We start from the raw sequence: 13,801 nt of genomic DNA, 5'->3' as shown, positions 1-13,801 counted from the left end.
GGGCACAGTGTAGTCTAAGTCTATACCAGATAATAAGAACCAGATATTTTCAGGAGCAATGATGGAGGGCAGGGAGGAAGGGGGAGGAAGGAGGTGGGGTGGGGGTACAGGGGGGCGGGAGGAGGTGGGGGGGATACAAGGGGGCGGGATATCACGGAAAGAACAGAAGGGCAGTAAAACTACCTCAGAGTCCACAGGAAGCAGACAGCGTCATGTCTGGGGGGCAGCTGCTAAATTCGCTGCAGTGGAGGTCTTTTGGAACAGAAGCAACACTGACACCGAATAACAGAGTTGCCGAACTGATTTAGGGTTGCACATGAGGGAAAAGATCCTTAATAAGGGTATCGGTAGGTGGAATCTAGTACTAACCAGGGGGGAAAGCCATCTTGCTTTAAGAGATATTAGTGAAAGTACTTCGCTGGCATGTCGTTTTGCAATAAATCATGAATAAGCGTTCGTGCTAAGAATTTTAACGGCGATTATTTTGTTCGTGGTGTTTTGGTGCAAGAAGTTATTGTCCTCTGAGATTAAAAAATCAAAACAAAAGGCACCCAATGTTAGGCAAAAGTAGTTAGAGCGTTTTAAAATACCGTTAAGAGAGACAGAGATCTTTTTCACTGGCCAATCAGAAGTCGGGAAGCGCAAACCGGTCGTGGGAAGGAGGACTGGGGGGGGGATCTCTGCCAAGTGAGTGACAGCCACGCCGCCCTGTCATGGAAGAGTAACTGTTTGGGAAAACCCGCCCAAAGGCAATTAAGGGCAAAAGACGAAACAAATTTAGGAAAACTTTTTTTTTCCAGCAAGGAAAAAAGAGGGATGGACAGAGGTGGGGATAGGGGAGTTTTAGAAATGATAGAAAGCTGAATTGTGACGCTCCGATCCGATGTTAGACAATATACTTTTACGATTTGAATTTGCCAAATTACAGACTTGGGAAAATTTATTACGGATGATTTTTTTAATCTAATGGGACCTGTTTCTTCTCTCTTATCCACGATCTGCATTTCAAGTCTCGGTGTCACTGGTCAACAGACAGACAAGTTAAGCATAGTAATTTAGCAAAAAAGTTACGTAAAGTTTCTTGTTGCGTGTGTTGGGTATAAGCCTCTGCATGCCTTCCAAAGGATATGCGCAAATTTGGCATGGATTAAGGAAGGCATTTCGGCATCCAGAATTATTGGACTTTATTATTAGATATCCGTAGGCAATCTGGAGCAAAGTGGTCTAAGGGAGGAGTTGGAGATCGCGCAACAGCAGTGGAAGAAGTTGGAGTTCGAGCTGTCTGCGAGTCCGAGTACTCCTCTCCATCATTTTCGCTTCCCGGATCTTCTCTGGTTCTCTTTGGGATGGGGGCCGCGCCGGGCTGGGAGGAGGGGGAATTCGAGTTCAAGTTGGTGTTTGAGGAGGACCCGATGCCCCAGGCACGGGGAGAGTCTGAGCACCGACCCGCAGACAGAGAACACTGCCCTGGAGAGAGGACAGACCTCGAACCGACCAACACAGCCGGTCAGTACATTCCATAAAAGTCTTACTTGTGCCTTTTTTATTTTTATTCTGCGCAAGTGAAGCCTGCGCGTATTTGCGGCGGTCTGCTTCTGCGTGACGTGCCGTTGGTGCGTGCGGTGTTTGTCTTTGCGGCGGATGTTGTGTCCCCCAGCGTTGCGTGCTGCGCGCGGGGATGTGTGGCGCATATGCGCGCGGCGTGGCGCGCTCCCTGCAGCCCGTCTCGTGCGTTCCCGGGATCGCCTCGCGTGTGTGTGCCGAGCGCGAGCGGACCTCAATGTGTTTCTAATCAGCTGTGCGTGTGAGTGCAGCTAACAGCTGCCATCTGGACTGAACTTCCAGCACTGTTTACTGAACACACACATACACACCTACCTCCTTTCCCCCTCCCTTTACTTTTCTTAGCCATGTTTCTCTCTTTTAATCTGCCGGTCGCCGCTTTGAATCACAGCTGTCTTCGCCACTGTTACACGTGTCGCTGTACACTGTCCTTTGCATTCTGGTAATACTTATCAAACGAAAAATAACTTTTCAATAGAGGGGGGCTCACTTTAAAAGCTGCATTCCAGCTACCCAGCCTGTAATATTTCAGCAGCATCATAACCAAAACGCCACCTTTATTGTCTTCTAGGATCAAGCATAGCATCTTGCTCTATACAAGGTCCTCCTTCCTGTCCACACCAGCCTTGATTACTGCCTCGGCTGCGCCGTTTAATACCCTTTGCACATCTCAGGCTTATAGCAGCCGAGTTCGAGGCAGGGAGGTCTGGAGGTTGTGCTTCATCGATGCTCTATGTCTCATTAATAATGGCATATGGGGCCTGTTCCTGTTGTTCATGGTTAAACTGGTGTAAGCAGTCACCTAACACCGTTCACCCAGCATCGGGACAGAAGCCCTTTTATGGACTTTGCCTTTAGCCCTGGGGTCTTTAGTGTCAGGATGTGCCTCATGGGTCTGGCCTAAGCTCCGTGAAGATTGTGCTGCACCAGCAGACCGAGCCCCCACCCCCCGCAGCTTCTAGCAGCGACATCATTAGTACAACCACTGTTAACTTTGACAGTCACAAGACTTTTTTGACTCATTATGTTTCCGCTTTGTCTTCACCGAAGATGCCTGCCTTGCTGCCGCTAACACTGGGCAGCCAATCAACATCCCTGCCATTCAGCTGCCTTCCAATCAAAGAGCCGGGATGCACTCCCCGCCCCCCAGAAGGGCACTGATGCAGGAGTACAGTGGGACCTATGAAAGCCTACCAGCCCGCTCGATACAAGTAAGGATCCACTAGGGGGCAGTGTGCATGTGTATCTGTTTCCACTTGGTCTAATTTTTATGGCTCTACCATCATTCAATTATGGGAAAAATATGCAACAACAACAGTAATCAAAAAGAAGTAAAGGAATTGCAGACAAGCAAAGCTAATTTCATTTTTATTTATAATTTTGTTTTGTGGTGTTGTGAAATCCCGTGATTCTCATTAACAACTGGCTCTTTTGCTCCAATTAACAAGCAGCCGGACTGTAAATTAAAAATAAGTGAAGCATTTTGTTTGGTAACAAAACAGAGCCTCGCAAAACAATATCTTTGTCCCGTTTTCAAAAGGTGACAACAATTGCCACCACTGTATTAAAAGTGTTGTGAACTTAACAGCGTTTTGGTGAAACTTCACAAACGTCTCCCGCAGAAAGAGTACTTTGGGGGGGGGGGGATCTGGTCAGTGAAACTGAACTTTAAACTTGCGCCCCCAGCTTGCTACCGCAGCACGTTTCACCTTATCTCCCTTGCTGTGTCTCCACCTTTTGTTTGCTTCCAAACATTGAGCCTCGCCCCTGTGCAGGGCGGATGGTCTCTTGAGTGCCGTACGCGGTCTTCCCCCGGCCCAGTGACTGTGTAAACAAAGTCCTTTCAGGCTGCCGCAGCCGTAAGTTAGCCATGGGAATCTGGCAGCCCGTTTTTGGTCAGGGGTAGCGGGTCCCTCGGCATTGCCTTGTCATCCTGCGGACTGTCAGGCTTCCAGGAAGCTGCAGGGTCCTGGCAGGGGATGCGGGAGCCAGTGCTATTGCTCGCTTCTCTCGCTCTCTCTCTCTCTGTAGCTTGATTTGAGTTTCTCGCCTCTAGGTACTTATTGCTCTTTTTAAACGTATATGAATTTGCCATTCCCTTTCAGCTATCGCCCGTGTTTTAATGCATTGTTTCGGTTTATTGGGAGGGGGGGTAAAGGTCAGATGCTCTCTTGTTTGTTTACAGGGGGGGGGGGGATTTATGTCTAATTTAATGCGAGTTGCTACAGATCTGCGGCCTTTTCAAACGAGACAGGCCTTAGCGGCCTTGCCAGAGAGACCGGTGCTGCTCTGCATAGCGATTCGCTTGGAATACGGTTAACAAGAATTCCGCCTTTTATTATTTTTAAGTTACGTCAAGCCTGTAATTATTCTTTTTGCCAGTGCTATCCGGTGAGTTTTCCTTCAGATTTATATTGGCATTTACCGCACTCTTTAAATGCGTGTGTATTTAGCTTTCTTCAGATTGATGGCGATTAGCTTATTCTCCGTAGTTTCAACACATTCTTATTCTCAAACTGTGACCCCAACAATGACTCCGCTACTTAGTCACACGAGGTGTCAAAATATCTGTAATTGCGGCTGCGTTCTTAAAGTTACAGGCTTTAATTTCTCACTTATTAAAAGCTGACTGTTTCTGCTTCAGGAGCCTGATTCCGCCCCCTAGGTGTCACTGCCGTTACTGGCTTCATTAGTCATGCGTATAAATTTGCCAAATCTGTGCAAACCTGGAAAAAATGTCTGGGGTTAGGAAAGATAATTAGGCTGAAATGGTCAAATGCCATTCAGATTAATCTTGATTAATTTATACTCTGATTATTCCCAATCTGTTAGCGCAGTTTAAAGTTCCAGCAGTAAAACAGCGATTTAAATACAGGCAGTTCAGTGCCCTGTGCAGACACTTATAGCAATAAATCTCGCCTCCTTTCTCTCTTAGCTGCAAATTCTCTGTCCGAAATGTAATCCCATGGCAGAGAGAACTAATCAGCATGTCAGCTGGCAGCTGTGAACAGATCCTTTTTTGATAATTGCATTCGTCTGTCTGTCACAGAATCTGTTTTTAGTGTTTCGGGAGAAACAAAAAATAAAATTAGAAAAAATCCAGCTGAAACAGTTTAGTTTTGGCCTTTTTTGTTTTTCCGTTGAAATTGCGTTTACATTTGCACTCCCAGCGAACGACTGCCAAAGAAAATGCGCACAAAAAATGTGTCTATAATTTTTGAAACAGACTTTGGAATTGCCAGGAACGTAATTAAGGTACTTTGTACATTATCAGTTGAAGGATAATTAGCTTATTATTATAATTAGCCAATTTAGTTCATTAGAAATACCTTGATGCATTGTGCCTTTATTGATAACTGACTAAAATCTGCCCAGTTAGTGGAATTAGCTCCTTTTTCTTGTGGAACATTGAAAGGGACTTAAAACAACAGATGGGGGGGGGGGGGGGGGCTTGCTGGGGTTATAATTATAATAGGGTTGTAATTGTTTTTTCCTTCTCCCCCCTTCTGAGGTTTCTGGATCCAGGGTACTTGAATGCCCTAGCATCCAGATCACCACCATCTCCCCAGAGGAGGATTCTACCCCGGCTGGGGGCAATTACTGGGACAGTGGGGGTGGCTGGGACCGGGAGCGCCTTTACCTACCGTTGCTGGACCCCTTTTGTTACCGGGATGGCGTCTCCGGGGCAGGGTCCCTCAGCCCCAGCCCCGCCTCCAGCCCCTCCTCCCGGGGCTGGCTCAGCCCCGCCTCCAGCTGCGACTCCCTCCTGGTGGAGGAGGATGAACTGGCTGAGGCCGCCACCCACTTCTGCCTGTCCCCTTCGTCCCGCCCGACGTCCCCCGGCGGCAAGAGGCGCTGGAACTCCCCGCTGCCATCACCCGGCACTTCCCGTAGGAGCAGCTACTCAGAGGAATACGCCTGTCCACCGGAGAGTGTTGAGCCCGCCCCCCAGAGCCAGGCCCCGCCCAGCAGTCTGGAAATTAGCATTCCGCAGAAAACCAGAAAGACCTCGCTGGAGCAGGCTAGTGGCCCTGTGGCTTTTCACGGCACTTTTTAATGTAATGTGTGTGTGCTTTGGGTATGTGGATCAGTGCATGTGGATGCCTTCATGGGGACCATGGGGGGCCCCTGTGCTCTTCCGGCTGTGAGTTTGTGTTTTGTGGCTGCTCCCTTTAGGTCTCGTCTCGGGATGCGGATCCGGAGCAGGCCCTGCCGACAGGCTCCCCTTGCCCAGTCCTGGAGCCGCCGCAACCCAGGAGGGAGGCGTCCTCGCTGGGCATGGACTACCTGTCAGTACCCCCTGCCCTGGGCTGGGGCAGGACCAGAGCCAGTGCGCATAGTCCCCTGTTCAGGTAGGCGAAGGAGGGAAGGGGCTAATGGAGGAGAGAGTGGAGGTGGGGGACGAGGTCCAGAGAATCGGGACACAGTCGGGGGGGTATGCATCAAAGATGGACGGCCTGTGTGCTTGGTCTGGATGAAAAGGCAGAATATCGATTTCAAAGCTGCAGTCTGGAATCGTCGGAACTCGTACTGCACATGGCACAGCCAGCCGTGTGACAGCAGCAGCCTGCTGGAGATCGAACCCCTTAGTCCTGAGTACATCTGCGTAAAATCAAAGTGAGCTTTATTATCATCTCAGCTATATACATGTATTCAGTGAGAGGAGCCGACGTGGATCCAGCTCTTACAAAGTACAGATAGGCACAGAGAATAAACATATATTAATAACTATAAGTATGAATGCAAACTTCAAGCTAACGCGGAAATTGTGCGATTAGTTAAGGAGGTATGTGCAAGTATTGCAACAGCAGAGAAATATTATATTTCAATACTGGAATGTAATTTTATGTGCATATGTGTGCAAATGATTAGCAGCAGTTCAATACAATACAAGGACGGTATTTTTAGAGAAATGCAGTTTTAGCACAATTTTTGTGCATGTAGCAGCGTAAGAGAGGAATCGGGGGAGGCCTGCCTGCCTGTCTGCCTGCTTGCCTGCTTGCCTGCTTGCCTGCTTGCCTGCCTGCCTGCCTGCCTGCCTGCCTGTCTGCCTGCCTGCCTGCCTGCATGTCTGCCTGCCTGCCTGTCTGCCTGCTTGGAAATACTTACGGCTGCCTTATGAGTGCGACATGTGAGCCGGGCTGGACCTCCAGAGCCCAGTCCAGACTCCCCACTCCCTGTTAGTTTTATATGTAGTACTGCTCCCATGCTATAATTCTCCCACTGTCAGACTGTCTTTTTGTCAACAAATTTACTGTTTAATTTCCCACACCTACAATTGTCTTCGGTTTTTAATAGTACTGTTTCCTAGATCTAGTAGTTCATGGGTCACTTAGCAGTAAATAACTATAAAATTTTTAAATGGATTATATAACCTTTGAAGATTTTCTTTGCATCGTTTCCCATTTTTCCCATGATTGCCTTTACAGGTCAACCGCTCTTCCACCTCTTGATTGGCCACTGCCATCCCAGTTCGACCAATATGAGTTGCGCATCGAAGTACAGCCCCGCCCACATCACCGGGCCCATTATGAGACAGAGGGAAGTCGGGGGGCAGTGAAGGCGGTGCCTGCTGGGCATCCTGTCATCAAGGTGGCGAAAGGGTCCTCGCATCCTCCGCATATGTCTCTGTCTAAGCTACTACAGTCACAGTGTTACATTTGATTGTGTGCATGTCTTCCTGTCTCAGCTGTTAGGGCATTCGGAGAGACAGCCCCTCTCGCTACAGGTGTTTGTTGGCACGGCAGATGACCGGTCCATCCGTCCACATCCGTTTTACCAAATACACAGGTACTTTAATGTAGTTCAGTTCACAGGTAGTATACCAGGCTGCCCCCTACTGGAGAATCGCTGGGCTTACAATCACTGGGTAGTTTGCGTTAGCTTACATAAGCTCGTGTTTGCTAACTCGCACTGAAACCTAAATTGTAATGTTCGCTGATTAGTTTCCAAAAAGATAGCTATCAAAGCTGGATTGAAGCTGATCTTTGGGATGGTCCTTACTTAGGTGTGTGCCTTCTGTGTTTGTGAGCAAGCGTTTTGTTCGGGTAGGCTTATCAGCGTGTGTGTGGCTAACCAGTGGCGGGCATGTGCTCACAGGGTGACGGGGAAGATGGTAGGCACCGCCAGCCAGGAGAGCATCCAGGCGGGGACCAAGCTGCTGGACATTCCGCTCAGCCCTGAGAACAACATGACTGCCCTGTGAGAGCAGTGAAGATGCCGGCTGGCAGACGGACGCTTTACCTTGTTCCGCTACTGTCCCTTACGTTGCAAGGCCTCTTTACACACCAGATCCCTGTTTTGTTCTCATTTCCTGTGGCAAACGAAAGCTGAATTTTTGTCGTGGGAAGTCTGTGGTGGCCTAATTAGTTCCTGGTTTGAATCACCAACCAGCGAGGTACCACTGAAGTTCCCTCAGTATAGTACCGCCCCCACACACTGCTCCCCGGGTGCTTGGTAATAGTTGCCCGCTGCTATGTTACTTAAGGGTTAACCCCCAAGCTGCTCCAGGAACTGGCTGGCCATGCTTTCTCAAGTACCTGCATCACTTTGGATAACAGCGTCTGCTAGTTGTTTTGTTGACGTTTTGATGGATATTTATAAATTACGCTTCTCGCTTGGTGGTATATTGCCTATCGACATGCGCTGCATTCGGAAAGTGAAGTAATTGTCATCGTTGACACCCCACAGTGCACAACAACGAAATGTGTCCTCTCCATTTAAGGACCTCGATCGGGGGGGGGAACAGTGACATCACTCTGCCGACCCTGGGTTTCGAACAGGCGACTTTTCGATCACAGGCCCAGCACCCTTACACACTAAAATAAGATGTAAATTTTGTGCATCCATGTGCTCCTCAGAGTGACTAGTGATTTTGTTGCTGTGTTTTCTGTGTCTATGTGAGTATGTGGGGATGTCAGACTGTTTCCCTGTCTGCCAGCATTGACTGTGCGGGGATCCTGAAGCTGAGAAACTCCGACATTGAGCTGCGGAAAGGCGAGACCGACGTGGGCAGGAAGAACACGCGCGTGCGCCTCGTTTTCCGCACCCACATCCCCCTCGCCCCCGCCCTGACCGCGCCCGGTCGCATCCTCGCCTTGCAGGTTGCCTCCCTGCCCATCGAGTGCTGTGAGTCAGGAGCCAGTCATAAGCTTTTCCCTCGTGTCTTTAGCCAATCACTCGTTTGGCCTTCAGAGCCTTTAACAGAGGTCGCCTCTGCTCCCTCCAGCCCAGCGCTCTGCTCAGGAATTACCAGTGGTGGAATCCATCAGCCTGTCCTCCTGTTCTGTGGAAGGAGGGGAGGAACTTCTTTTGGGTGGGGTCAACTTTCTGCCCAGCTCCAGGGTGCTGTTCATGGAGAGAGGCACAGGTAGAGAAGAGCAGTGAGCAGTGTTGATGTTTGGTCTCCTGGAAAATACCTTCCACTCCTCACCATCATATTTCATTTGTATTTAATGATCAGACGGCAAGCTACAGTGGGAAGAGGAGGCTCAAGTCGACCGGGACAAAAGCAATGAGGTAATTGCTAAAATATACCCTATAAGGACCTCTTAAGGACAGTATATCAATGTTTACCTCATTAGTTAAGCTCAAATGTAGAAGCTTTTAATCTGTACTTTTACTCCCTCTAGTGGCCATGTTGCTTATTTTTCTAGCTATTGTTGATCTTGTCTGTCTAATGAATGTTTAAGTGTGTGCACAGTAGAACCTTGGAACTCGAACGCCTCTTAACTCGATCTGTTCGGACGTGGAACAGGTCTGTCGAATTTTTTTTCGGCTTGTACCTCGATTGAAATCCTGCTAAAACTTGTATGGGTCCAGACACGTCCATCTCCACCGATTCGGACCTCAAACTGGTCGGTCGAGAAAAGTCTCACCGCAGCTCGACCGAAAACTCAGAATGAGACAAAACAAAGGGAGGCAGACCTAAGAAGCCGATGCCTATGAATTGCTCTCACAATGGCGGTGCCTCTCGACCGAGTTCAACGTGCGAAAACTGTGTTCCTGTATTCGATGTGATTTTTTTTTTTTTTTTAGTTAATCTACAGTACATTTAGCGATGCAGTAATCATGGCCCCTAAGAAAGTGAACAGTAACAGCAGCAAACCAAAGAGGACAGTAGTCAGTAATTAACAATTAAAGGTTTTTATCATTAATTAGGTAGGAGGATAAGCTTAAATACACACTCATTGGGGGGTCTGGAATGGAATGGAAAATTCATTTACATTGTTTCTTATGGGGAAATTCGACTTGGACCTCGACCAAATCGCAACTCGACCAGCCTCCTGGAACGAATTAAGTTTGGGTTCCAAGGTGCTGTTGTTTGAGTAATAATGGAGACTAAGTTGTTATTTTTGCTGCGTGTATATGTAAATGTGTGTATGTATGCTGCTCTACAGGCACATATTTATTCTGTTCTGTTCTTGTGCATCTGTGCTGACCAACCTGCCTTTGTGTTGCCATGCCACGCTGCTCCCAGTGCGTCCTGTGCGTGAGAATCCCGCCCTATGCCAACCCCTCTCTGAACCATCCAGTGTCCGTCTGTCTCTATGTGTCCAATGGGAAGAGGAAGAGGAGCAGCACACAGTGTTTCAAGTATCTGCCAGGTGACTGTCTGCTCTGTCCCCACCCACTCTGTCCCCATCTGCTCTGTCTCCGCCCACTCTGTCCCCGCCCACTCTGTCTCCGCCCACTCTGTCCCCATCTGCTCTGTCTCCGCCCACTCTGTCCCCGCCCACTCTGTCCCCATCTGCTCTGTCTCCGCCCACTCTGTCCCCATCTGCTCTGTCTCCGCCCACTCTGTCCCCGCCCACTCTGTCCCCATCTGCTCTGTCTCCGCCCACTCTGTCTCCGCCCACTCTGTCCCCATCTGCTCTGTCTCTGCCCACTCTGTCCCCATCTGCTCTGTCCCCATCTGCTCTGTCCCCATCTGCTCTGTCTCTGCCCACTCTGTCCCCATCTGCTCTGTCTCCGCCCACTCTGTCTCTGCCCACTCTGTCCCCATCTGCTCTGTCCCCATCTGCTCTGTCCCCATCTGCTCTGTCTCTGCCCACTCTGTCCCCATCTGCTCTGTCTCTGCCCACTCTGTCCCCATCTGCTCTGTCCCCATCTGCTCTGTCTCTGCCCATTTTGTCCCCATCTGCTCTGTCCCCATCTGCTCTGTCTCTGCCCACTCTGTCCCCATCTGCTCTGTCTCTGCCCACTCTGTCCCCATCTGCTCTGTCCCCATCTGCTCTGTCCCCATCTGCTCTGTCCCCATCTGCTCTGTCCCCATCTGCTCTGTCCCCATCTGCTCTGTCTCTGCCCACTCTGTCCCCATCTGCTCTGTCTCTGCCCACTCTGTCCCCATCTGCTCTGTCCCCATCTGCTCTGTCTCTGCCCATTTTGTCCCCACCCACTCTGTCCCCATCTGCTCTGTCTCTGCCCATTTTGTCCCCATCTGCTCTGTCCCCATCTGCTCTGTCCCCATCTGCTCTGTCCCCATCTGCTCTGTCTCTGCCCATTTTGTCCCCATCTGCTCTGTCCCCATCTGCTCTGTCTCTGCCCATTTTGTCCCTATCTGCTTTGTATCTGTCTGCTATGTTCCCATCCATTCTGTCTCTATATGCTCTGTCCCCACCTGACTTAATAATATGTTTTAAAGAGTCACAGCTTAGTTTTCCACAAAATAATCCCTTGGTCGATTGTTCCAAACCGAAATGACTGTTTCCCTCGCATCTCTTCCCTTCTTTTGCCCAGTCATGTTTAAGGAAGAGGACTCCTTGCTGACTCAACATTGCAGTACCGTTTTGCCCTTGGTGGGGGCGCCGTTGCCTGCGGTGGGCAGGGGCAGGGAGGCCGACGGGGACACCTTGAGACTTAGGGGTGACTCATCAGAGGAGAGGGGGCTGGGGGCAGGGACGCAGTCATTCCCGCTCCCGCCGTACCCCACTGACTACCCCCCTGTATACCCCCAACAGGGTTATCAGGAGGAGTATTGCCCCAAGACAGAGGTGGTAGAGGAGGGTCTGGGGGGCAGGGGTGGCTTATCAGAGAGGAACCCCAGCTTTGAGACCTTAGAGCTGGGCTTCACAGAGCTGCTTCCCCCATTATACCCCCGAAACCAACACCCTCCCTCTCCCTCGGCCTCCCCCTGGCTGGACTCCCCATATCTCTCCTCTTCCCCCTCTCCATCGCATTCCTCCTCCCTCAGCCCCTTCCCCACCAGCAGCCCCCTCTCTACCTCGCCCCTGCCCCCCCTCACACACTCCCCCTACCCCCAATACTCCTACCCCCAAGAGATGTGCCCATCGCCTCCCCCCAATCCCACCCCCTACCAAGAATTTTACCCTCCAGCCTACCCCCAGTTTGAGAGCTGGGAGCCACCGGGCCAGGGCCCCGGGGAAAGGGCGACCCCGCATTCAGGGACTCAGGCTGGGATGAAAATACAGGAAAGTCCCGTGGATTTTGCAGGCCCATCTATCCACCCTATTACTCTGGAGGAAGGTATGTTGTTTATGCACAGTACTGTGCAAAAGTCTTAAGCAGACAGAGAAAAAGATATTTAAATGATCTTCATATCAGTGTAAAACTATTCTATCATGCCTGTCAGTTCTGTCTGATATTATGTACATCAGCGTAGCCATTGCATAGCCTCTCAGAGAGTCGTCCCAGTATTTGCAGCAACCGTGCAAGGCTGAGATGCCTCTGCGGAGATGTTTGGGAACTGAAGCGGTGTTCTTCTTGCCATTCAGCAAGATACCAGCAACTTTGCAGATCAGAAAAAAATCTTTAGTTTTTATTGTGTTACTCTTACTTTAACATTAAATCATATGCAAATCATGTTTTTTTTTTCTAAGTAAATACACTTGCTATGCAGATAAGTAGCTTCAAATATTTTCTTGGACTGCCTGAGACTTTTGCACAGGGTTATCAAGCATATATATTCTGATCTTGCACGTCTGAAGCTGAATATTCCCCGGTGCATGTATTATATGGACCAGAAGACAGAGTAACGTTTGTCTCTCCGCAGTGAATGAATTCATCGGCGAGGACATCAGCTCGTTCTCCCCTCCGCACGTGGACGGAGGCCCAGAATGAACACTCCTTATTTTCATTATTTTTAAAAAAAGTTTTTTTTTATTGAAAACATCAGTACAAATTTCCGTATCACAGGCTTTAAAGTATATTGCATACATAAGGCAATATTGTAAAAAATACAGCCGTAAACCAAGCGAGGGATTGAAGTTACTCAGTGCTCCTATAGTGTAAACTAACATCCTATTATGCGGAATCTATTGCAGTGAGCACAACTGTAATTATTTGTATAGATATTCTTTATATATTATACCTAAGTTTTTATCTGTTTTCAAATAAAAAGTGAAAAAGCATTTGTCTCTGTCCATCCTCCATCCATCCACCATCCATCTTCCACATGATTATTCTGGTCTTGGTCACCGGAAATCGCAGTGTCTGTACTGGTTTGTGTTTATGTGGCTTGCATCACATAGCAGCTGGGACTTTTATGGTGTCTAGAAAGCAGCCCCCCCCCCCAGGAAGCCCTTTAAACGTTTTACTGCTTCTGTAGTTGAGATGTTCAGCCCAAGCTGCTGTGTGCCATCCTGACCTGCCTCCAGTGACCTGTGGTCAGAGCTGTAAAGAGTCAGTTACTATTGGCTTCTGATGTTAGTTCAGGCCATTGTTGAGAATGCACCAAAAAAGGGATCCTGGTCTTGATTACAATCGTGTGTCTTACTTTAAATAGACAGGAAGAGTTTTTCCTGCTAAGACTTCTGTCCACAGCTGTCTTTGGTTTTAGTCAACACTCAATGTGAGTAACAGCTTTCATCCCAAAGCCCGTCACATTATGTTCATGAGGATTTCCCTTGTATCATCCTCTGCTGCTCTTTTAGATCAGACTTAAATATGGACTGTCTGGGAGGGAGCAAAAATGTGGACTGTCTGGGAGGGAGCTCAGAGGGTGCAAAAATGTGGACTGTCTGGCAGGGAGCTCGGAGGGAGCAAAAATGTGGACTGTCTGGGAGGGAGCAAAAATGTGGACTGTCTGACAGGAAGCAAAAATGTGGACTGTCTGGCAGGGAGCTTGGAGGGAGCAAAAATATAACTCTGGCAGGGAGCAGAACCATGGACTAGCTAAAGCCCAGACTGGAAAACACTGTTCTATTTTCACTGTTCTTCATTGCACTGTTCCCGTCCTCCTGAAGTTATTCAGTCCCATAGATTTCCAATACCATCCATC

At 49.1% G+C, this 13,801-nt stretch overlaps 1 protein-coding gene across 1 annotated transcript; it reads left to right on the top strand.

Annotated features, from left to right (window-relative positions):
* The first annotated feature begins 180 nt into the window (after positions 1–180).
* On the top strand, positions 181–12,932 carry nfatc4 (nuclear factor of activated T cells 4). The gene is made up of 13 exons (XM_049011558.1): positions 181–1,506; positions 2,614–2,774; positions 5,075–5,584; positions 5,740–5,915; positions 6,993–7,155; positions 7,253–7,353; positions 7,663–7,764; positions 8,504–8,691; positions 8,792–8,932; positions 9,026–9,081; positions 10,043–10,169; positions 11,302–12,048; positions 12,575–12,932. Exons 1-13 carry the CDS (start codon positions 1,347–1,349, stop codon positions 12,640–12,642), a joined length of 2,700 nt encoding a protein of 899 aa, XP_048867515.1. The 5' UTR covers positions 181–1,346; the 3' UTR covers positions 12,643–12,932.
* The last annotated feature ends 869 nt before the right edge of the window (positions 12,933–13,801 follow it).

Source organism: Brienomyrus brachyistius, chromosome 4 (assembly GCF_023856365.1).
Source record: "Brienomyrus brachyistius isolate T26 chromosome 4, BBRACH_0.4, whole genome shotgun sequence".
Taxonomy (NCBI): Eukaryota; Metazoa; Chordata; class Actinopteri; order Osteoglossiformes; family Mormyridae; genus Brienomyrus; species Brienomyrus brachyistius.
The sequence above is the reverse complement of the archived record's forward strand: the minus strand, read 5'-3'. Positions and strand labels throughout refer to the sequence as shown.

Excerpts from the sequence above, each read along its gene's own strand:
- nfatc4 (XM_049011558.1), top strand. The coding sequence starts at position 1,347 with ATGGGGGCCGCGCCGGGCTGGGAGGAGGGGGAATTCGAGTTCAAGTTG. Across the intron at positions 7,156-7,252 it reads CTGGGCATCCTGTCATCAAG|CTGTTAGGGCATTCGGAGAG; the intron begins GTGGCGAAAGGG and ends TTCCTGTCTCAG. Across the intron at positions 8,933-9,025 it reads GTTCATGGAGAGAGGCACAG|ACGGCAAGCTACAGTGGGAA; the intron begins GTAGAGAAGAGC and ends TTTAATGATCAG.